This window comes from Myxocyprinus asiaticus, chromosome 39, assembly GCF_019703515.2.
Source record: "Myxocyprinus asiaticus isolate MX2 ecotype Aquarium Trade chromosome 39, UBuf_Myxa_2, whole genome shotgun sequence".
Lineage (NCBI taxonomy): Eukaryota > Metazoa > Chordata > Actinopteri > Cypriniformes > Catostomidae > Myxocyprinus > Myxocyprinus asiaticus.
The window spans coordinates 39,683,371-39,707,175 of record NC_059382.1 but is presented as its reverse complement, the minus strand read 5'-3'; the positions used below and the strand labels follow the sequence as shown (position 1 = coordinate 39,707,175).

At 37.4% G+C, this 23,805-nt stretch overlaps 1 protein-coding gene across 3 annotated transcripts in view; it reads right to left on the bottom strand.

Annotated features, from left to right (window-relative positions):
* The window catches only part of LOC127429797 (LIM domain kinase 1-like), an 83,362-nt gene that overhangs the window by 38,211 nt on the left and 21,346 nt on the right, over positions 1-23,805 (bottom strand). For all 3 annotated transcript variants that reach the window (XM_051679015.1, XM_051679017.1, XM_051679016.1), the window contains one exon: positions 10,374-10,512. In XM_051679015.1, the coding sequence (XP_051534975.1) occupies positions 10,374-10,512 (139 nt within the window). The remainder of the gene's footprint in view (positions 1-10,373; positions 10,513-23,805) is intronic.

The window sequence follows — 23,805 nt, the reverse complement described above, 5'->3', positions numbered from 1 at the left end:
ATCGGTGCCAATAGTTGCTTTTTAGAACTATAGTTACTGGCAAAAACCTATGCTCATAGTTTTTTTTTTTTTTTTTAATCATTTTGTCATTTCAAAATAAGAGTTCCTGGTGTGTTTCGGGCTTGTTTATACATAAAAGTCCTGCATTATGAACCAAATCTTCATTTTTTTCTGGTTATTATTGGGATTTTGGTTGAACAATAAACTGATTCTGGGACTTTATTAATCTAAGACTCTTTGTCTGTGCCTGTCATATTAAGGAAAATAAAATATTGTCTGATTATAAAAATATTGTCTGATTAATTGGTTTTCGTCCTTCCCCTCCACCTTAGTTATTGGTATTGCCAAAAAACATTATTGGTGGACCTCTAATACTGCATTGACCTTCAACCCCATACCATTTTGAGACTCTTTAGATGGAGCAGTTGTATTAAAATAAAAGGGAGAAATTGGAACACCCAATATGGCAGGTGTAGAAAAGGAAGTCCTATCTTACAGGTAAAAGAGACAATCACCTTTTAGATACAGACATTGCCTGTCAATTAACTTAGGAACGCACATGCACTTTAGCTGGACCAGCCTGAAAAAAGTTTTTAAACACTTACTCATTCTTTATTATATATATATATATATATATATATATATATATATATATATATTTTATTTTATTTTATTTTTTTTTCTCATTTTAGAATAATAGTAAAGTCATCAAAACTTTTGAAAAACATAAATGTAATTATGGGAATTATGTTGTGACTAAACAAAATCCAAAATAAATCAAAACTGTGTTATATTTTATCATCTTCAAAGTAGTCACCCTTTGTCTAGATTTTGCAGAAATGTACTCTTGACATTTTCTCAACCAGCTTCTTGAGGTATCACCCTGGGATGCTTTTTAAACAGTATTGAAGGAGTTCCCATCTATGTTGGGCACTTATTGGCTGCTTTTCTTTACTATTTGGTCCAAGTCATCCATTTCAAAAACTGTTTTTTTAATTAAAGTTTAGTTTTATAATGAAATAAATTAATATGGTGGCACAATTATATTTTTGTCTACAAAACTAATTTCAAACATTTAAGCATACGCCTTCAGATCAAAAGATTTTTAAGATCATAAGAAACATTTCAGTCAAGTGTTTCAAAACTTTTGACCGGTAGTGTATATATTTTTTTTTGCATGATCTAAGCTAAAGAAACACAATTTATGATACTAATGCTGTCAGGTTTTACTGTTGATTTGAAACATGTTCTTTGATCGTAGTCTTGACCAACCATTTTGGAGGTTTTGGTCTTTCCCCATTCAAGTAGATAGGAGCTACAGTTTTTTTGCTGCTTGTTTACATAGAAACATAGCCACCCGGGAGCGTTCCAAAGATGACCATCAAGTAGACTGACTAGCCTTGAAAAGGACTTTGGTTCAAATAATCATATATAGTAAAAATCGATTAAAATATTTACTTCCAAGCATACAGTAACAGTGTTGAAATAATGTTGCGCTTTGGGGGTTGAAGATTTAATAACAGAGAACGGCATTTTAACAAGGCTTATTACACGTCTCTCTGGAATACTGGATTATGATTGGTCAATTGCGACTTTTAGCAGCCAAATATTTGAATGATGATCGCACATCCAGGAACATATCGCCTGTCATGACATCTTTTCTATTTCTTGTATCACTCTGCGGTCTCTACAAGTACTCATATCAATATTTCATGTAAACTAATTTACTTGTTTGGCAAGTAGTCGTGTAATAAGTGGGATAATGACCAGTCATTTTTGCAATTTAAATATCAACAGGTAGAAATGTAGTGTTTCTGTAAACTCTGCAGTCTCTTTCTTCTCAAATAATAACAATTTCATTTATTATTATTATCATCATATATAAACCTCCTGAGACCCAAGCATGACTGCTGTGTGCATTTTTCATTTTCCTTTTGGATTTGTAACTAGTAGACTGTAATAAATAAATAAATAAATAAATAAATAAAATAATAATAATAATAATATATTATATATATATATATAATTTTTTTTTGAAGAGTAAATAGTTTTTTCTAAAAATATATGACCTCATATGTGAACAGCGGGACTAAGTTGTGAAATTTTAAACAACACCAAGCTACAGAAAGTCAGATTTTTAATATAAAAATGTATTATGTGTCCAGGAGTGTTGGTTATTCATGTTTTTGAGATGTTACAAACATTACAGCTGATTTTCTATAAAGCTGTTACAATGTTTTTTTTTCTACTTTGTGCAAAGAGAGAACAATGAGATTTTGTTGCCAGTCAAACAAACAAGTGATAGCCAGTGCTGAAGCATTTTACCAATCGGAAATGAGAAAAAAGTATTATACATTATACATTTTGAATCAAAGTAATGATTATCATTGTGCCATATCTGCCAACCATGTTAAGTGGTCCAAACATTATCTGCAGCCTGAAACTGAACTTTTGGATTTTTGGAGTGAATGCACTTAGCTGCACAGGAAAACTATAGGATGCTCCCTTGCTCCCTATTTAGTGAATCACTTAAACTCCAGTGTGCTGCCTGTCTGCACTGGTCTCAGAACAGTTCAAAATGCACCTTATTTTCATCCTAACTCCATATAAAGCCTCTGAAGGCAAAAATTTTCAGCTTCTGGATGAACCCATTGGTTCTCAATGTGAAAATGATATAAGATTTCTAAGGAAAATTAGTCCTATAGTCCTCGTCGGAGGTCGTTGTGATTAACAATGTGCCGTTTTGCAATAAATCCATGAATTTTTCAAAATGGCATATCAGATGAAACTATCAGATGACTCTAATCTTTTGACTCAAATAGGTTTCAATGTAAAAAACTGAATTAGTTTCCTTACCAGATGTAATTTTGTAGGCGTTTCTCCCAAAGACAAACTCCACAGAGGTCAGCGCCATGTTGTTTTGTCACATAACTTGGTGTTGAAAGTTTAACCCTTTACTGACAGCCCAGAATGTCCCGAGCTGAGATCAGTTGGTTTAAATTAAATTAAATTATGCATAGCGTATAGCGAAGACAAAACACAATGTCCACAATGGAGGACTAGGGGGCCCCACAAAGTTAAATACTGGTACTTTGCAAGGCTGTAACTACATGTTTAGGATTGTGAGAAATAGTTTAAGAATCTGCTACTGAAAAACCCATATTTGTTCAGCACTTATCTGAATATTAGGGGGCAATGCATCCCTGCATGATGGTCCCGCAATGCCTATGGCAGATTTGGTATTTTGGGGCTAAGGTGAGAAAATATGATTTCTTAAAAGTTCAACAGTAAACTTTACAAATGAAATGATTACAAAAAATCTTTGAAAACTTCAGGCACAAATTGCACTGTTTTCTTAGAACAAGCAGCTACTCGGCACAACCTGTTTATTCTAGTGTTTCCAAGTCACTGCAGTTCATGTTTAAAGCAGGTGGATCTGCTTCCTCACAGAAACTGACTCACAGTCTAACAGACCTGACCTTCATCTGCTGATGCTCCTCTAATGAAGATGAGTGCCTGTCAATCAAATACAGGAAGTGCACACGGGACATCTTTAATTAACTTATGGCAGGGTCAGGGGAGTTTAATTACTGGGATCGCAATGCCTGAAGCCGTCCGTTTGTCACTAAATCACCCAGTGTGCTCTGGAAAACCTACAAACAATGAAAGTAATGCAGACGCAGTCAGCATTTCAGCTGAAGCAGGCCAGAGACTTTGGGGCAAATTCACTGAACAGTTGTGTACTGTGCAGCTTTCAGCACAAAAACCAAATCACTAAACCCCTTTGACAGTATAACCAACTGTTATCTGCACCATTATAATATTAAAATCAAATTAAATCAGTTTTATTCTTTAAAGCTCAAAAAATCCTCCTTTTACAGTAAATAAGTCTTATTATAGATTATACCTTTTTCAAAAAAGTTAGTGATATTTGCCTGCAGCAAAATAACATGTGGTTAACAAAATGTTATCACAAAAAGATATTTTTGTGCATTTTCTATCAATCATGGCAATAATTCATCAAATGATAATCAAATGATGGAGAAGAGCATTATAACCTGCCATATATCCAGACGTACGGTGTAGTCAAGCAGTTTCAGCATTTTAAAGATATGAATATTTAAAAAAACTAAATGAACATTTAAATAAAAAAAATAAAATCAACATTAAATACATTATATTTGACAAGTAATATAAAATCATGTGGTCAGTATGTCTACTTCCACACAAATATGTCATGAAAAGCTAACAAAACTTATCGAAACATCAAAAGCAACAACATGTATGTTAGATCCGGTACCAACTAAGCTCTTAAAAGAAGTTTTGGTCCATTTTGAAATGTTGCCTTGTGAAAGCAAACCGAACCAAGAAGAAAATGCAACATTGTAACAATTTAGTCTCCATTTCAGAACAAAGCAAATGGTCTACAGGTCTGAAAAACCCCTAAAATTTTTCATAGAGTTCATCAGTCAAGGGCAACTGGATATGAATATTAAAAGATAAGATCGAAAGTTCATTTTTTAAGCTGAATGACAGCAGTCCAGTTTTTGTGTTTATACTTTTTACATTCAAAATATATACCTATTTATGGGACATAGGAGGCCATCTGATAGATCAAAAAATACTGTATGGGGGTTCAGGGGTGTCCCCTGAAAGAAAATGTTTAAAATTTTAATCTGAATGGATCATTTTTATATATTCCTTGAAGTGACAATCTACTAACACAAACGAACATTTTACATAAAAGTGCAGCATAAAAATACTGTTTGCTATATATAGATATATATAGGCTGTAGGTATAAATAGGCTGACTATGTTCTCAGTGTCCTCAACAGCAGAGAACTCTACTAGGATAATGTCAAAGCTTTATTTGCCATCCATGTCAGAGATGATGACATCTTTTATGTTTTTTTTGGGGGGGGGGGGGAGATACATTTTCAATCTCCAGAAATATTGCAAAACATTGCAAAAAATTACCATAAATAATAGTCATTTTACTGATATTAATTACAATAAAATGCATCATCCATAAATGATTATTACTGGCCATGAAACTGTATTTTGGATTCTTTATTATTATTATTATTATTATTTTCATTAAATTATAACAAGGGTCACTGTGTGACAAGGTCCAGGCAAGGTCAGTCTAATCAATGATTCCATTAGGAGCACATTCACAACGAGAAACTATTCAAGCAAAACTCTGGTCAAACTCTAGTTTTTTTGACCAACATCACAGAACAAGGGTCATAAACCCATTGAGCAAGAAAGAAACTGTGTGCAAACTGCTGTGAGAGAGACCAGACGCTGCTGTCTGTGTGGGTAAAAGTTAACAGATGCGTGACCATCATGTTACTACCCTCGAGAGTGTTGCTGCGAGCTGCACATGTGTTTTATTAGTGATGTGTGTGGGTCGAACCACAGCTATATATACAACCGCGCTCACCATTTGTCAGTTTGTGTCCTCACGGTATCAACAAAATTGTTGCAGGCGAGACGTACTGTATAGACGGAGACAGCATTCAATATACTAAAGCAAAACATGCATATTTGATTAACAGGAAGAAATCCAGGACAGAGAGCAGGTGGAAAAGACTAATACAAAGTCAAAGTTAGATTTGAAACTGGTTTCTGAAGAACAACCGATCACAATTTGTCTCTAAAAACCTCAAGAGGAAACAGAGGAGGAATGCTGAAAACAGTAGAAGATTCATATTTCAGAATGAAAATGGTAATGTTCACCTTCATGCATATTTTGTAACATATTCCAAAACAACAGCATTAAGATTTACACAAAATTGCATGATTTACTGTATTTGCAGCACAAATATATTTACTACCCAGTAAACACAAATCCTTACAATATTTCACAAAGTTGCATCTTTAATGCAGTTAGCTTAAGTCACAGTACAACACTGCAAAAAATCTATTTCCAGACTATTTGTCTTATTTACGCCGTATCATGGCTGACCCTGCACTCTGAACCCAGCTTAGCTGGGATATGTGAAAAAAAGAATTTCACTGTATATGTGCAAATGTATAATGTGTGATAAATAAATATAATTATTAATTATAATTAATTATTTCCAGGTAAAAAAAAATAGGGCTGCCCTGACCAGATGTTGGTCGATGAGAAGTGTCTTGGTCGACCAAGTTTTGATTGGTCTGTTGGTCGCAAAAAAAAAAAAAAAACTCTGCAGGAAACTGAAGAACATTACCGGTATTACCGCTGGTTGGATGCTAGGTGGTATTATGGGGTAATTTTCGTTAAGCAGGGTTAGGGTTAAGCCTACACAATAAAAGCAAGACACCTTGATTTCAAACTTTGAACTTTATTTTTTATTTATTTTAACTAAAAATTAAGTGCAATTAAAATGTGTTGTTCAACTTTTTGAAAGATGTCTTTACAACTCTTGTGAAGGGCAACATCTCTTTGGCAACGAACCTACTTCATCTACCGGTCGGGTATTTCGTTGTCCGGGAAAATACAACGTGTGTGAATAAATTTGTTTTGTTCCCTCCTTCATGATATATATATATATATATATATATATATATATATACACACACACAATATACAATTACATCAGCAAACCCAAAAAAAAAAAAATTTTTGCTTTAGTGATTTTGCATTGAAAATGAAATTAATTTATTTAAAAACAAAAAACTTAAATCAAATACATTTCTAAATTCAAACTGCACTCCAAACGAAACAAAAAAGCAAATAAAATAATGAAGTGATAAAAGAATAATATATATATATATATATATATATATATATATATATATATATATATATATATATATATCACACACACACACACACACACACACACACACACACACACAAGACAAGAGAAACAAAGAAAGAGTGAAAACCTTTTACATGCGTGTGTTCCACAAGACTGCACGCCTCTGTACAAACATACATGCGCATAGATGGCTTTTCTGTCATCTGTTCTTAATAATATAATAAAGTGTGTTTCTTCAAGTGCGTGTCTGTGTCTATGGGCAAATTATTTTTAATATTAATTTGATAATAATAATATCCTTATAATAATAATAATAATTTAATACATTAATGGGAAAACGAGCCAAATATCATCTTGACATTGTCAAATGCATCAGCTACTGGCAATCACTCTGACCATCGTCGATCCCTGAGATCATCATCTGTCAGCAAAACCCTAATGTGCATTTCTCTCTATAAATTAACAAAATGTTCAGACAGTTTCCTTGTTGGTTTTTCCGATACATTCAGAATCATTACCGCTTTTGTCGGTGTCACTGCGCCTCGCTTCATGTGTGCGCTTGTAAAATTGATATTTTAAAGGCTCATTATTACGGTTTAGTATTTCTCTGTAATGTAGAACAGTGTTAGCAATGTTACTTATAACATGCTTTCTCAGCCCTGGAACTCAAACCATTTTCTGATGCCCCCCAAAATATATAAAAGTAATTAAATTAATATCATAAACGTGCGACTAGTTGACCAATGGCTTAAACTAATGCCTACTAGTCAACTAGGAAAATCTTTAGTTGGGGGCAGCCCTAAAAAAATTACATAAAAAAAGAACTTATGAAGCAGAATGGTATATGATATTAGGTCTAATTGTAAGAGAAATATGATAAAATTTGGTTGGGTTACCAATTCAAGCAAAAAAAAAAAAACTGTTTGCCAATAGGAAAATAAAAAGAAACTTGTTTTCTAGGAATGTCCCGATACCATTTTTTTGAGAACGAGTACGAGTACAATACATCATTTATGGTACTCGCCGATATCGAGTCCGATACCTGTTTTTTTTTTCCTGAACTCCATATCATCAGTTTATTTCAATTGTATCATCAAAATGGTGTTTAAATAAATGAATTCATTAAAACTTTAATCAAATGAAAATATAACAATTAATTTTCAACATAATGTATTATATTTAGTCAAATAAAGTGCTGCATAACAGATGTTAGATACTGCTTAAGTATAATACAGTTACTAATGTTTTATTATTAGTAGTAATAGTAGTATTACAGTGAAAATTACATAACTTTACACTAGTGATATATTTCTGACATACTTTTTTCCTATAACGGAGCTTTTATTTTGAAGTGTTTCTGTTTTGACGGCAGATTCCCATTCTAGAAAATCGCTACATGACTCAAAGTGATTATTAAACCGCAAAAGGCTGTTATTTAATTAAATAAGTATATGCTCTGTATGGGCCTCACGCTACAACATGAATTTGCACTCTGTTTACTGTCATCTGCTACAAACAGAGTGCACAATGCTCATGACGGTGTTTTCCCTGTATGAGCCAATAAGGTGCATTAAAGAGGAGCGCTCACAATTGAATTACATGCAAACTATATAATTATCTCATTAAATCGCAGCTTTTGCAGTTAAATAATCTCACTAGGACATAACGTGATTTTAATCTGTGGGCTGAATGTTTACGTAATGACGTTCGTACGTCAGATGGTATCAGAGCATTTTTACGAGTAAGAGTACCAGTACATGCGCGCGGTATCGGACCTAATTCTGATACCAGTTTCGTATCGGGACATCCCTATTGCTTTCCCTTTGAATCGATTTTTTTCTTGCCCCACTGACAAATCTTTTTTTTTTTTTTTTTTTTTGATATAAGCATATACGCTCCTAATTTTGTTGATTATTCTGAAAACAATACAAAATAACAAAATAACCCTAACTTTAACCCTGCTAATATATATTGTTTTAAGAATGTTTTGACGAATCCAGGGCGTGCTGAGTGACTCCAGCCAGGTCTCCTAAGCAACTAAATTGGCCCAGTTGCTAGGGAGGGTAGAGTCACATGGGGTAACCTCCTCGTGGTCACTATAATGTGGTTCTTGCTCTTGGTGGGGCACGTGGTGAGTTGTGCGTGGATGCCGTGGTGAACGGCGTGAAGCCTCCACACGTGTTATGTCTCTGCAGTAACGTGCTCAACAAGCCACGTGATGAGATGCGTGGACTGACGGTCTCAGACACAGAGGCAACTGAGATTCGTCCTCCGCCACCCGGACTGAGGTGAGTCACTACGCCACCACGAGGACTTAGAGAGCATTGGGAATTGGGCATTCCAAATTGGGGAGAATAAAAAATAAAAAAATAAATAAATAAATGTTTTGAGATTTTTACTGGAAAACACTAAAATGACAAAAATAATGTTACTAAAACCCAAAGCAGTCAATGTGTTATTTGGAAAACCAAAAATGATCAGTTTCATTCTGCAACTTTGTAAATATATATTTTATTCGCAAATTAAGTCTTATTTAAACAGCCAAAATAAACAGTTTGGTACATTGAAAATGTGAAAATACCTACCTGGGCTGCATTTCCCAAAAGTATCTTAAGCTTGCCAATGGTCTCTACGATCAACTTAAGCTTGCGATACTTTTGGGAAACCCAGTCCTGCTAGGTTCTCTTTAAACAACCTCAAAACGTCAATAAAACATCTTTCTACTTATTTCTGCTATCATTTTAGAATGCTTTGTTTACATTTTAAAATAACGATCTCTACATTTAAACGAAACGTTGAAAATGTAGTGATATTATGCGTTACAACGACATTACAACACTTGTGGAACGCTTAGTTTACTTTTAAAATAATATGCATACACAAAGCTTGCAATAAGTTAACTGTTTTAGAAACATCATCGCAGTTCCACGAAGTGGAAAAGATTAGCATTTCAATTTACATGAAATCTGTGCAATATTTAACTGAAAAAATAAATAAATAAATCAAAAATAAATCAACCAATCCAAATATACTATCTACCGAGAAAAAAATTTATTTAGAGCAAATTGTTCATTTAAATGGGAAAAATATTTAACAAAATACTACCAAAACACAACCCCGCCACATTACAATGTTTGTGTTTACAGAAATGCATGATGGCAGTCTTTTATCCTAAGTGCATAACTGACAAGACCGTTTATTTTTACAAACTGACAGACAAACCTAAATTACTGTCTGTGGTAATCTTTAATTTTAACAACCAAGACAGGATGCCAAAAAGCTCATAATTCATTCATACATCTCATTTATTTCAAAATAAACAACTTTTGCTCTTGTAGAAACAGTGAATAATCCAGTGAGCAGTAAATGCATTAAAACAAGAGGCCACACAAACTTTCCCTTCATTAACACAAAGTCTGAATTATAGATAGCAGCTCTTTGACAGCAGCACTCTAAAGTGAAGTTTATTTACGGCCGCAGTAATTGTGTGAATGCAGTACTGTAGAATGGTGAAACTGGAGCGGATGACAAAACTGTAAAATGGATGAATGGATGGGTGGAAAACAGGATTGTGAGGTGAGGAGAGATGGAAAGATTGGGTTTCAAGCCGTCTGGACTTACCATAATCAGTCCGGTGGTGATGGGCTCCGAGCAGCCATGACACAACTCGCCAAATTTCGCCCAGTAATCTTTCTTACAAAACAGACGGCCGTCTTTCTCATAGTACCAGTGAGAAAGGGACGATCCGCACTCACAACACCTGGAGAGAGAGAGAGAGAGAGAGAGAGAGAGAGAGAGAGAGAGAGAGCATTGTGAGTGAGTGCAAAGAAACACAATGCACATGAACAAGGTCAAAGGTAAAGATTACCTAAGGATGTCAAAAGTAATGATACTTCAGTAGGATTGGGAACCGATATTATAACCAATCTTATTCAGAACTGGATCTGTTTTTCAAAAAATAACCAGAACAGTTATTTTTTATGACTTTTGTTGCTTCTCGAATGTGCATTCTTCTGTCGATTTTCTGCTACCACTCAGCAGCACTGCAACACCGCTTTTGATTCAGCAGCACGAAACACAGTGCAACCATTGTAGTCCGATTCTGGAAAGAATGACTCTTAAACCGGTTCATTTGAATCTACAGTGCGACCAGTGTAGTATAATAGAAAAATCCCAGAAAAATTGTACATTTCATGAACATGGCAATATTAAAATGAAATACTAACTAACTAAAACTACAGACAGTTGCAGCTGAATAATCTAATAACATGTTTTTCCAAGTATACTGTAAAAGGCAAAGTCAGAGCTGATAGTAGAGTGAGTACATGCATTGAGAAACTCTAAAAATCACCAGCGTTACATTAACATCACAATGATATCAGATGATCCATCTCGTGTGTGTGGTGTCATAACAGTGGCTGGAGGCTGAGATCTCACTGTCCATTAGAGACAGTACTATATATTGATCAGATCAGACCCTGAGGGAGACAAACTCATTAAAACCAGCTGCCACAGAATGCCCTCCACACCCGACCAGAGCATCATCATGACCTCTGAACTGTGACAGAACCAGGAAACCAAACCACCAAACCCTACAGCTGCACGGCTCTATTAATGTCCCTCTATTATCAGGCCATATCCTTCAGTGTGGGCATATAGAGTGTATACAATTGTGAAGAGTAGGTAGATGATTAAGATGAGAAGGCAATGCCCTCTCTCTGAGGACCAGAAATGTATGTTCTAGCTCCTTGGAACTTGAAACATACTCTATTCAAGTACAGTGCGCAAAAACAGGCATGAATAACTTGCCCAACACATTGGTAGCATGTGGTCCTTTTGTATTGTACATAACATGAGTTTGTGCATTATGTTGCATAACTTCAGTACTCAAAGGGGCGATAGATACCTTCAAATGGCTGTACCATTAAACCACATGTGTTAGTTAAACTAACTTACTTTATATAACTTGTTCAGCAAACTGAAAGAGAAAACCATCCGCTGAAGAAAACTGTTTACGCTAATGCCTGTTAAAGCACGCCTTGCGACAACACTGAAAATGCAATGCACAGGTACGTTGTTATGAATTGCGCTCCGACACATTTCAGAACATGACGACACATGAAATTGAGCTTGTGTAAACAGAAGTGTTTGTATTCACATACTTGTGTAGAGTATGGCCACATCCACAATAATAAGTTTTCTTCTGACAATGCATTGTTTTCTGTACATTTACGCCTGTCATCCACACTGTACGCTGATTTCCTTCACTTAAATGAAGCTGTGGCAGGGCGGAGGTCGGGGCCGGGTCGTGATTCCGCACACCCGGCCCCTAATAAGGCTGATTAAGCCTGAGAGGGATAAGGCCGACCGGAGACGGCGTTGCGACAGAGAGAGAATTACGGACAGCTGTCCGACACCTACGTGTGTGTTTGTCTTTTTGGTTCAGTTTTTAATCCTTTATTTATATTATCAAGACGGTTCTTGTCTCCTCCTTTCCAATGATGCGTTACACTGGTGCCGCAACCCGGGAAGGAGGAGGAATGCACCGTAGTAGAGTTCTCGCAGCTACCATCCACCCCAAAGGAGCAGCCGCGGCCATCCACCGGCGGACGGAGGAGGCCGGCCGCCTGAAAGCGGAGGAAAGGCCACTGACAGCGAGGGAAGGAGGGGCTCCCATCCAACCACTTGGAGCGGTTACCAATGCCAGGGGCGGGGGAGACCCCTACCATCCACCAAAAAACACACAGGGCATTCCGTCCACCAGGGGCCGGAGGATTGCCTCCGATCCACCCGGGGAGGCGCGGCTGTCGTCCACTAGAGGGTGGAGGAGTGGCCGAGGACCAGACTACGCCGTATCGGAGAACCGGCAAGTAAATTTTTTTTTTTCTCTCTCTCTCTCCCGCTGCAGCTCTGTGTTGGCCTTTTCCCTCTCTTTAAACGTTTGTGTTAATTTGGCACTTTCGCCATTACGGCGTACAGGTGCCACATTTTTTTCATTTGTTTCCCTCCCCTTGTCCCCTCCCCTCCCTGATCCAGGTAGATGGGGATGACCTGCCGGCAGACAGGGAGGAAGGCATGCTGCGCCCCCCCCCCCCCCCAGGGAAAGAGGGGTGGGGGATGTACGTCATGACGGGGGCTCCCCGGCCTGAGAGAACGGGGGAGGAATGTGGCAGGGCGGAGGGCGAGGCTGCGTCGTGATTCCGCACACTTGGCCCCTAATAAGGCTGATTAAGCCTGAGAGGGATAAAGCCGACCGGAGATGGTGGTGCGACAGAGAGTGAGTTACGGATAGCTGTCCGACACCTATGTGTGTGTTTGTCTTTTTGGTTCAGTTTATCATTAAACCTTTATTTATATTATCAAGCCGGCTTTCGCCTCCTCCTTTCCATTGATGTGTTACAGAAGCGTTTCAAAAACGCTCTCCATTACTGCATACTTCTTATTCTATTAAGTTTGTATTAAAATACCATTTCCAAAAAATAAAAAATAAATAAATAAAAATATGACATTCTTTTTTTTACTAATTATATTATATTCCTTTTTCATTTAAGCGGAATTGCTGTCCGGCGGCAGAACACGAGGACAATTACGTTTCAGACCATACATGGAAATGACGCAGAGCTACATTTCTTACGCTTTGTTCGCATGTGCAGTAAGGGGATTTAACCATTTCAGACGATTCCATGTGGATGAGCAACTTTTGTAAAACGTTTCAAAAAGGCAGTGTGGACTAACATAGGGGTGGGAATCACAAGGTAAGTGGCGATACGATATTATATCGATATCCAGGTCACGATATGATATAATTGTGATTCTTTATTTTTGGTGTATTGCGATTCAAAACGGCGATATACTGCGATATTTATCATATTTTACTCACTGTTTTTCATTCTTATTCATAGGAATTCAGAAAACCATTGCCAAATACCAGATGCATTATTATATAAATATAAAAGTGCCTCAAAATAATTTAAACTATTTATTTGTGAAGATAAACAATACCGAGCCTCAAATAAGTCTGTGGATCTCTTTTCTGTTAATTCTATTTGTGGTAGGAAGTAACATTACTAAGTCAATTTAAATATTATTCTAATTTTAAAAACTATTCTAATAAAATGCATATAATTTGAGCAGTAAAGTTGTTTAAATCATCAATTTTGCAGTAGGACTACTGTTCTAGGTGAATGAACTTGTGGATGGCGCCAGTACAACAACAAAGCGCATCATCACACTCTTGGTCTGGTAATACGTAGCAAACAGCTTTGGTTTTGACTGTTTTTCATCACTAGACATCATGAACATATGCAAACAACAGGAATGAAACAAATCCATAAAAGTTACCAGGATTATATGCCTTACCAGCATTATGTCACCATGAAAACAAAGTTGAAACAAAGTCGTGTTAACGGATTAAGTTGAATTATTCTGCCTATACTTTTGTAACGTACATATTTTAACATTCCCTATCTGTCACTCACTCGACGTTGTGTCGATGTAGTGACACTCAGGGGTCACTCTTGTGAGCCCTAAACACCTCTGATCTTTGAAAAAAGGCCAATGGGAATTGGCGAGTGGAATTTGCTTGCCACTCCCCCGGACATACGGGTATAAAAGGAGCTGGAATGCAACCACTCATTCAGATTTTCTCTTCGGAGCCGAGCGGTTCTATTCATTGAAGCTGAATTCATCCGCGAGTTCATTCACCACATCTGCTGGATTTTACGGCACATTTCAGCGGCTTCTCCCCCTCTGCACCTGTGGAGTGCAGAGAACACCCCTGGGCGCTTCGGCAGAATAACAAAAAGAGTATATTCTAAAAAGAGTATATTTTCATTCTAAAAGAGCGGCGCACACAGAACATCTTTTTAAAGGTGCCTTTCCGTTTGTGTGTTATTCCTGGTTCCGGTCGTTATCTCTCCGCTTCTGACGGCCACGATCGCTTTCATACGTGTCTATGCGCTGCCCACGCGGAGACATCGTTCGTGGATGGGTCTTGTCCTCATTGCGAGAACATGACCATGGCAACGTTGTGGTCGCGGCTTGCATTCGTAAGAAAGCAAGCCACCCCAGCAGCTCCCCGCCTCGGTCCTTCTACCTACAGGTATGAGGCCGTGCCAGTTAGCACTGGGGGCGATTTGGGGACCTCAATGGGAGCACCTCCGCCGGGTAAACCCCCACGGACCTCCCATTCCCCAGCACGCTCGCTTGCCATGGTCAGGCTCTCAGATGAGACCGCCGGCTCGTCTCATGGCAAGTTCGACCTCTTATTCGGAGCCCGGGAAGACGATGAGTTATTGAGCGCGGCATCAGAGAGCGGGCTTGTCCACTCTGACGCGGACGCCTCGGCTGGGCTCCCTCCTTCGGGTGTGGTCGCCCAGTCTAAAGCCGACGCAGAGATGACAGATATGCTTTCCTGGGCAGCCGCGAGTGTTGGGCTAGAGTGGTACCCTCCACTCTCACCTGAACCCATGCGGCTCAATGATTGGTTCCTGGGCCCAGAGCGCCACTCACGGCTGCGCCCTGCCCCGGTCCCTTTCTTCCCAGCAGTGCTTGAGGAGCTGACAAGATCGTGGGGGGCACCTTTTACTGCCCGATCCCGATCTTTCAGCTCCCCCGCTCTCACTACCCTCGATGGTGGGGCGGCCAAGGGGTATTCGGTAATCCCACGGGTGGATAAGGCGCTCGTGGTGCACTTGTGCCCGCAGAGCGCCGCCACCTGGCGCGGACTCCCGAAGCTCCCGTCCAGGGCCTGTAGGTTTATGTAGTCCCTGATGGCTAAGGCCTACACTTTTGTGAGGTTCTGCAATCTGCAGGTTGAGCCGGTCTCATCCTGTGTATTGGCAGGCATGAGCAGGTAATTCCGGGACAGCTGGCCAGGTGTACCACTTGCGCATAGTGCCTTTCCCCTCCTTTGAGGTGAAGACGTGTGCTCTTGACTCCCAGTCGTGTTCACAGACTGTGATCCCTGGATGACTTTCCTCCTTAGCCCTGTGGCAGTTGAGTTTGCGGAGAAACTCGCTGCCGGCCCAGTATGTGTGCTAATGAGCCCCTGTACTGAGGTAGATGCTCCACATGTGCTGGTTCCCCGAAGGCAACCCCATGTGATATCTTCCGCAAAATTGTTTCCCTGTCGGTAAACTGCATCTTACTTGGGCAGAGGCCCCTCCGTCCTCGGTCGCCATGCTTTGTAGAAACTCCTCCCCCTTCGGGTAGGACCTACCATGGGACCTCTCCACATGACATACTTCCAACAAGACTTGGTAAGACCATGTGACATTTCCACTCGAAATACCCCCCCCCCCTTCTCTGGGCGGGGTGTGGTCTCCGTGGTGTCTTCCCCTTGGGAGTGACACCCCCCTGATGTAGACATTTATGGCCCCCAGTCGGTTAACAAATTCCACACTTTTTGGGGAGAAAAAAAAAGGAGGAAAAGAGGCCATGGCTGGGCTAGCCTGTCCCTATTTGTTGGGCAGTCGACTTGTTCCCGAAGGACTGTTCGACACTCAAAAGAGCTGTTGTTGGGTGCGCTGGCTACGAGACACACAGAGGTCTGCCCGTCTCGCACCACTAGTCCACGTAACACAGTTCAGTAGTCGTGACATTTTGTATAGGGACCCCTAGTGTCACTACATCAACACAACGTCAAGTGAGTGACGGATAGGGAATGTCCCAGTTACTTTCGTAACCTCCGTTCCCTGATGGAGGGAACGAGACGTTGTGTTCCTCTTGCCACAATGCTGAACTACCCACTGAAATGGCTGGGATCTTGTCTCGGCTCCTCAGCACAAAACCTGAATGAGTGGTTGCATACCAGCTCCTTTTATACCAGTATGTCCGGGGGAGTGGCATGCAAATTCCACTTGCCAATTCCCATTGGCCTTTTTTCAAAGATCAGAGGTGTTTAGGGCTCCCAAGAGTGACCCCTAGTGTCACTACATTGACACAACGTCTCGTTCCTTCCATCAGGGAATGGAGGTTACGAAAGTAACCAGGATGTTTGTGGATTGGCCCCATTTTAACTCCATTGTAAGTCCAATACTGTAACTGAGTTTTTTATAGAGCAGGGTATTGATACAGATTTCCCAATTCGATTCCGATATCGATTCATATGGGTATATTTCAGTTAAATTGTCCCTTTTGCTTACATCTGAAAGACATTCTCTTCCAGCTAATGCTGTTAATTATACAGGGGACCTTCTAACTTGGTACAATACAAAAATATTAATTTGACTAATTATATGTATTTTCATAATTTTGGTCAAATTTTAGCTCTTTAAAAATGAACAAATCCATGTATTCCATATATTATATCTTGTTTACATGCATCATTTGTACTATTTACAGGTACACTGTAAAAAAATTGCATACAGCAATCTACTGTGATTCTTAAATACATTAGTTTGCTGTTAAAAATTTTGCATTCTGGGAGATCAAGAGCAGTCTCACTGTGAAGTGACTACTTTTACAGTAAATAGCTTTTCTATGCAAGGCATTAGGGGAAAATGAACATTTAAAATCATGATATCATCTTGGTGAAAGCTGTAGTGACATTTTGAAACTTATATTTTAACCCCCCCCATGGTTAGTTTCCATGATGTTTCTGACCAACTCCTCTGTTCTTTATCCACACATCAGCCTTCACTTCTCTGTGTAATGAGAAGTCAAATAAAAAAAAAATAAAAAAAAAAACAACCTTTGAAGCAATGTACATATTAAATGTACAATTTTGCCAGGATTAAACAGTGTATTTTTTATGAAAAATAAAAAGCAAAAAAACAACAACCTGTACACAGTAAAATAACAGCATAGCACTGCACTGTGGGTTATAATGGTGACATACCCATAAGCCTTTGCGCTTGAATAAGTATGTATGCTTTGGCAATGCATTGGGGCTACAAAAAAAACAAAAAAAACAAAAAAACACACAAAAGTTTTTATTCAGACTTAATAGAAGTATTAGTTTAATTTAATTGTTGTTTTGTTATCAATAATTGTGTTTTGTTTGGAGTCACCATTATGGTGTTTAATGTTCTCTTGAGCTGGCACCTTGGACCTTCTTTATTATTATTTTATGTTCTTCCAGCCAGTCAATTTATGTTTAAGTAAAACACAAGTTGTTGCACTGTGGTACTTGGAAGACAAAACCTACGGTCAGCCTGAATGTCTGATCCTACCTTGCAAATGGCACTCTATGTGGCAATAGTGATACATTACACATAAAAACAAAAACAGTAAATGACATTTCAGCAAAATGATATTAACAAAATGAATGTTTGATGTTTCTGATGAACTTATAGCATAACGTGAGTTGTTATCAAGACACACAAATGCAACAATGGTGACAATTAACAAACATACTTTTACGTAAAAAAGTAAAAGCTGAACATTAAAATACAAGTAATTTAGACTACAACAAAAACAACGTCAAAATAATCCAGTAAATAGTAAAAAATCTAAGTAATTTCTTCATGCCGCAGTGCATGCTGGAAACATAGCGGTTAATTTCAACAACAGTAAATAGTATGTAATTTGACAGCTATATGCTGCTAAATTGCAGTTGTATACTGTAGCTGCAAAAACTGTAACTTCAGCAACAGCAATACGCCGTTAATTTTACAGTAACATGCTGGCAACCCTGCTGCCAGTTCTTTACTGTTTTTTTTTTTTATGAGAACATTTTTAACAGTGTGTATTTATGTTGATTTGTTGAACGTGCTAAAACTGGCAGTTCTGTAAAGAGCGTCTTTAGATGAGCACATGTTAACGAGAGAGGACTCGAAAGGCTTTACCTCATCTGTGCTATGCCTGATTAGAATTAAGTGTTTCTTGGTTGTTGTTTTTGATTAACAATTGACTGTAAAGAACAGAAAGGGTATTAAAAGAGACATTATTCAATGACAAATGGATCATGTGGATCTCGTCTTTGGACACATATTACACGGAACAAGTCAAACCAAACTTTTACTCTCAACACACAGTGAAAGGATCTCAGTGCTGAATATTCCACCACTAAACTACACAATCACCGCTGAATGAAATCTAAAAATGTACCAGCCAGTTGCCAAATATACAGTTTAGCCTATACTTTAGTTGCATAGCGCAACATTTTTTTGCAAATGCGAGTGATTTCCTCTAGTGTAGTAGAGGGTTGCGCATAGAGTAAAAGATCGATCTTGAGATTGATGAATCGATATCGAGATCGTTCAAATAAATATTGCGATGCATCGAATAATCAATATTTGCTTAAAATAAATAAATAAATAAATGGATGAGTCCAAATTATTTTTGTGCTATTCAACATTTTGCTACAAATGCTGCTGATTGAGCTAAACTTGTATTGAAACCGGAACATTCCTTTCACACTGTAGTTTTAATCATGGAATAGTTGCAAAGTTCTCAGAGACAAAAGTGACAGTGATTTACCACAGCAGCTCTGATGTTCGTGACCCCCTTTCACAGAGAAACTCAACAAACTGAACTTGAAGTGTAACTCCATTTATGCGCAACAAACAAGGCAATCCAATGTCCCAAATAACAATGACCCTGATGGTGTACTATGGCATCATACTCTAGTGAGTAACCAGGTAAAAATGCTTTAGAAAACAGTCTAATTCTGATTTGTTTACATGCTTGAAAACAGTCAATGTTGTAGACACAAATATGTGTATATGGCACATATTGAATATAATGGATGCAGATAAAGTGGATCAACTATTTAAATAAGGAATGACTCCACACCTATTGTTCTCAATCTGAACAGTCACACTGTCATCCTATTTAACCTGTTATTGGTGTGAGAGAAACAGAATATGTTCAGCTTCATTTAATTCTTTATAATACCAAATATGTGTTAATAATAGCAGCGAATGTTGGACAACCACAAGCACTATTCCCTATGAAATGCTGTAGTAATATATATGGAAAGTGTGTCCCTGCAGACTAACTGCAAACCACATTAAATGTGCTCCTTACACTCAATGCTTTGCTCAATACCATTATGAAAACAGATTTTACATTTTGAGAAGAAAAAAAGTGGTGACTGCTTGTGCAAAAGTCACTGCCACGATGTCAGGACTGGTCTACAGTCTATCCATGTGAATGAAGCTCTTTGTCAATGGAAGCCGGTCCATTAGCTGATGAATTCGACCCAAAGTGTGTGTGTAATGTGTATGATGCTCCCCAGGGCTGTGTTATCAGACTGCAGTGATGACAGCAGAGACGAACAGGATGCTGTTAATCATTCCCTCATCTGTCTGTCTCACTGCCCAGGACGTCTCTCTCATTCATCTCTATCTCTGAGGGGAATCAGGCAGCACTTCATTTAAACACATCTCCTTCGGTGTTTATGAGATCAATCACTCCATTCATAGCAGCTTCTAAGAGCTCCCAACTACCAAATAAACCATGCTTTTTGGACATGCACCTTGGTATTCATTAAAGTTCCCTGGAGTATCACGTAAATACCATGGATATAAACATGGATGTAAACAACAAAATTACGTCACTGTGACGTCATTGTTTTTTTGGGCCAAAGGATTTACTTACTTTTTTATTTGTAGCAAGTTGTTGCTCACGACAAGTTACATAATTTTGTTGTATACAAAAAGTCGTAAAAGTACACCAAAAATCGTGCAAACGCCTTCATGCATTTGAACAATCAAACATAGTGACCCCGTTTTTTTTTGTTTTTTTTTGGGCCACCTTGTACATTAAAGTACCAACATTGAGCTTTTTGAAAATGCTCTCCCAAGTGGATAAATTTGAGAACGCTGCATTCAAAAACGATGAAGCCGTCATGTGATCAGTTTAATCCAAAACAATCAAGATGGCGGACCATGTTGTAGCAGCGTTTTTGTGCCTTCTGTCCACTTTAAAAGTGTTGTTAAAGATAAACGTTACTTTGTTCTTCACATTGCATTCCTTCAAAGGCGACAGGAAGTTTATGGTGAATTGCTGTCCGGCGGCGGAACACGAGGACAATTGCGTTTCAGACCATACATGGAAATGACGTGGGGCTACACTTCCTACGTTTTTTTCACATATGCAGTAAGGATATTTAAGTTTTTCAGATGTTTCAGTGTGGATGAAAAACTTTTGGAAAACTTTTAAAAATGGCAGTGTGGACAGACTTCAAATGTATCCGTATTAATTTGGACGTGGTCAAGTCATTTTTATTTGTATAGCACTTCTCACAACACATCATTTCAAAGAAAATGAAGCTGTAATATCTGTAATATCTTAAGAGTCATCATTGTGCAGTTTTTAAGCCAAATTCAGTGTTTCATGGCAGTGGCGTTTCTTAAATTTACTATGGTAACCATAGTTTTTGCTAAAATAGCATGTTTATAACAGTTATTAAAAAAAACAAACAAATATGGGACCTCAACAGTGTCAGAAGCTTCCACATTTTGCACAAAATGTGCAAATTTTGCCATTTTGCTTTGTTTTTTATGACTGCGATGACTAAGAAAAAGTTACTGCAATTCTATTGTAGTAACTGTAACTATATTAACTACACTATTTTGAAAGAAACTATGGTTACCGTGGTAAATATCTGTGAGGGATGATGTAAAGAGGGTAAGGAAGAGATAATGAGAAGAGCACTCCAGATAAGACGACTGTTTCCTCATTCCTTCCTACACAACATTTAATCAGTTTTGTTGTTACACTTTCACAGCACTAAAATCTTCACTTCACCTTTAGTGGGATGTTGCAATGCTACTATTACAACACATGCAACTAATTATTCCTCTACAACACTGTCAAACTCTTTGAATCAAATGTGATTGAGAGATTGAGAACTGACAAGGGGTGTTTTTGTGTTTTTCAATGGGAAAGGCGTGTCAAAAGAGCAACTGAAAACCATCGCTGTCAGAGTATCAGTTTCACAGTGACATTTACACCTCAAACATTGGGGAAAGTTACATTACTCTCAAAGAGTTTGAGAAGAATCCCCCCTCTGTAATTTACAGTAACAGCTCCACAAAATGACTAGATGTTTACATTTTCTGAAGAATATCAGGGTGAGTAACCCTGACCCTTCATGAGTGGTTGCACACTGGCACAAGTAAAAACAAGCTCTGTAAATACGGCTTGAGTCCCTACAAAAGTGCCAACACTGAATACGTGAATTATGGTAAGTCCTATAAAACTGTGATTTTTAATAAAACAAAATGTGGAACTAATCAATTTTGGGTGGTTTTAACTCATCCATGGTGTCATTTTTAGAATGAAAGTATTAAAAAGCATTAAAATATTTGAAAATATGTACATACTGAGTTTATTAGTTAAATATACTGAAACACGTCAATCCAGACTTTCAACATTAAAATGCTCATAACATGTCACACACAATAATGACAAAATAAACACATTTACATTTTATTACGCTCATCGGAGGGGTTTGAATGAATTAACTGAAAGTAAATCATACCGACGACTCTGATCAGTTTTGACACGCCACCATTAATTTGCTGCACTGTTTTTGTTTGGGGTTTTTTTCAGTAGGGCTAACAATCCAAATATTATTACTCACGCAGTATTTTTGCTTTGATTTTCAAGAAGGTGGAACGATTAACCAATATATGAAGCAATTAGTGCTGTCAAAAGTACCAGTACTTTGGTACTAAGTCAGTACTAAAATAAAAAAGATGTAACGATACCAGTGTTTCTGCAGTACCATTAGTACCACACACCGACTTAATTCAATACCCGAACACTCTCTGACTGACACATGACAAGCTTATTTTAATCAAATTAAAATCGTGATATGTCCTAGTGTGATTATTAAACCATGATAGGCTGCAATCTTGGTCTGCATTCGAGCTTCGTGCTGTAAATGAATGTGAAGTGGACTGCTCATACACTGAAAACTACACAGACATTGAGAATTATTCACGTTGGATGAAATCAGAACAGAGCACTAATCTACTGTGAAGCGTGAATTAAATATAGACTATAAGCGATCACATTGGGCCATGTAGCGAACTGTTTAGCCATCAGAAGAAGTGAAGCTTCAGTCAAAACCACACGTCAAAATAAAAGCACGATTCAAAATAAAAGCTAGGCGCCAGACATTTAAGAAATTGCAACCGTAATATATATTGCAACTGTATAGTTAAATATAATATTCACTGTAGTAATATTAATAATAATAATTAATAATGCTAATAGTAATATAAAAAAAATTAAGCAATATATCTCTAGCAAGAGTGCATTTGTACTGAATAAACATTTGTTACAAAATGCAATGGTATTGTTGAAAAATAATTCTTCTATATTTTACTTGTTAAAAGTTTTTAACATTTTAAGAATTAATTTGATTAGACATCATTTTGATGATGAAATTGAATTAAACTTTAAGAAAAAAAATTAAAAATGGAAAAAGGATTTGGGAAAAAATAAAACAGATTTCAGTAAGGCCCTACTTAAAAACACTAAAGCAATACGTGCTTAATTGAGAAACATCAAGGAAACATGCATACTTTTTAATTTATTATTTCGATTTAAATTTAACTATAAATAGGCTAAAGTAGTGTGTTCAATTGCACATTACCATATTAACACATTTTTGGTGTGGTAGCGAAATTGGTATCGAGAACTGTTAAATGTCACTATATATAAATGTCACGGTATTGGTACCGACTACTGAAATTTTGGTATCGAGACAACACTAGAAGCAATGGTTTCCATTTATTGAAAAAGGCAGACATTCTAGCAATTTTTAAATCATAACTGCCTATGTTTAGTTCATAAGCTATAACTTTAATGCTACCATTAATTCACTATCTCCATTTACAAATATATATATATATATATATATATATATATATATATATATATATATATATATATATATATATATATATATATTTTTTTTTTTTTATTTTATTTTAAGTAATAATAATATTAAAGGAATAGTTCACTCAAAAATGAAAATTCTCTCATGATTTACTCATTTAGTAAAAAAGGACATAAATATTGATCTGTTTCACACCCAGACCTATCATATCACTTCTGAAGACATGGATTAAACCCCTGGAGTCTTATGGAT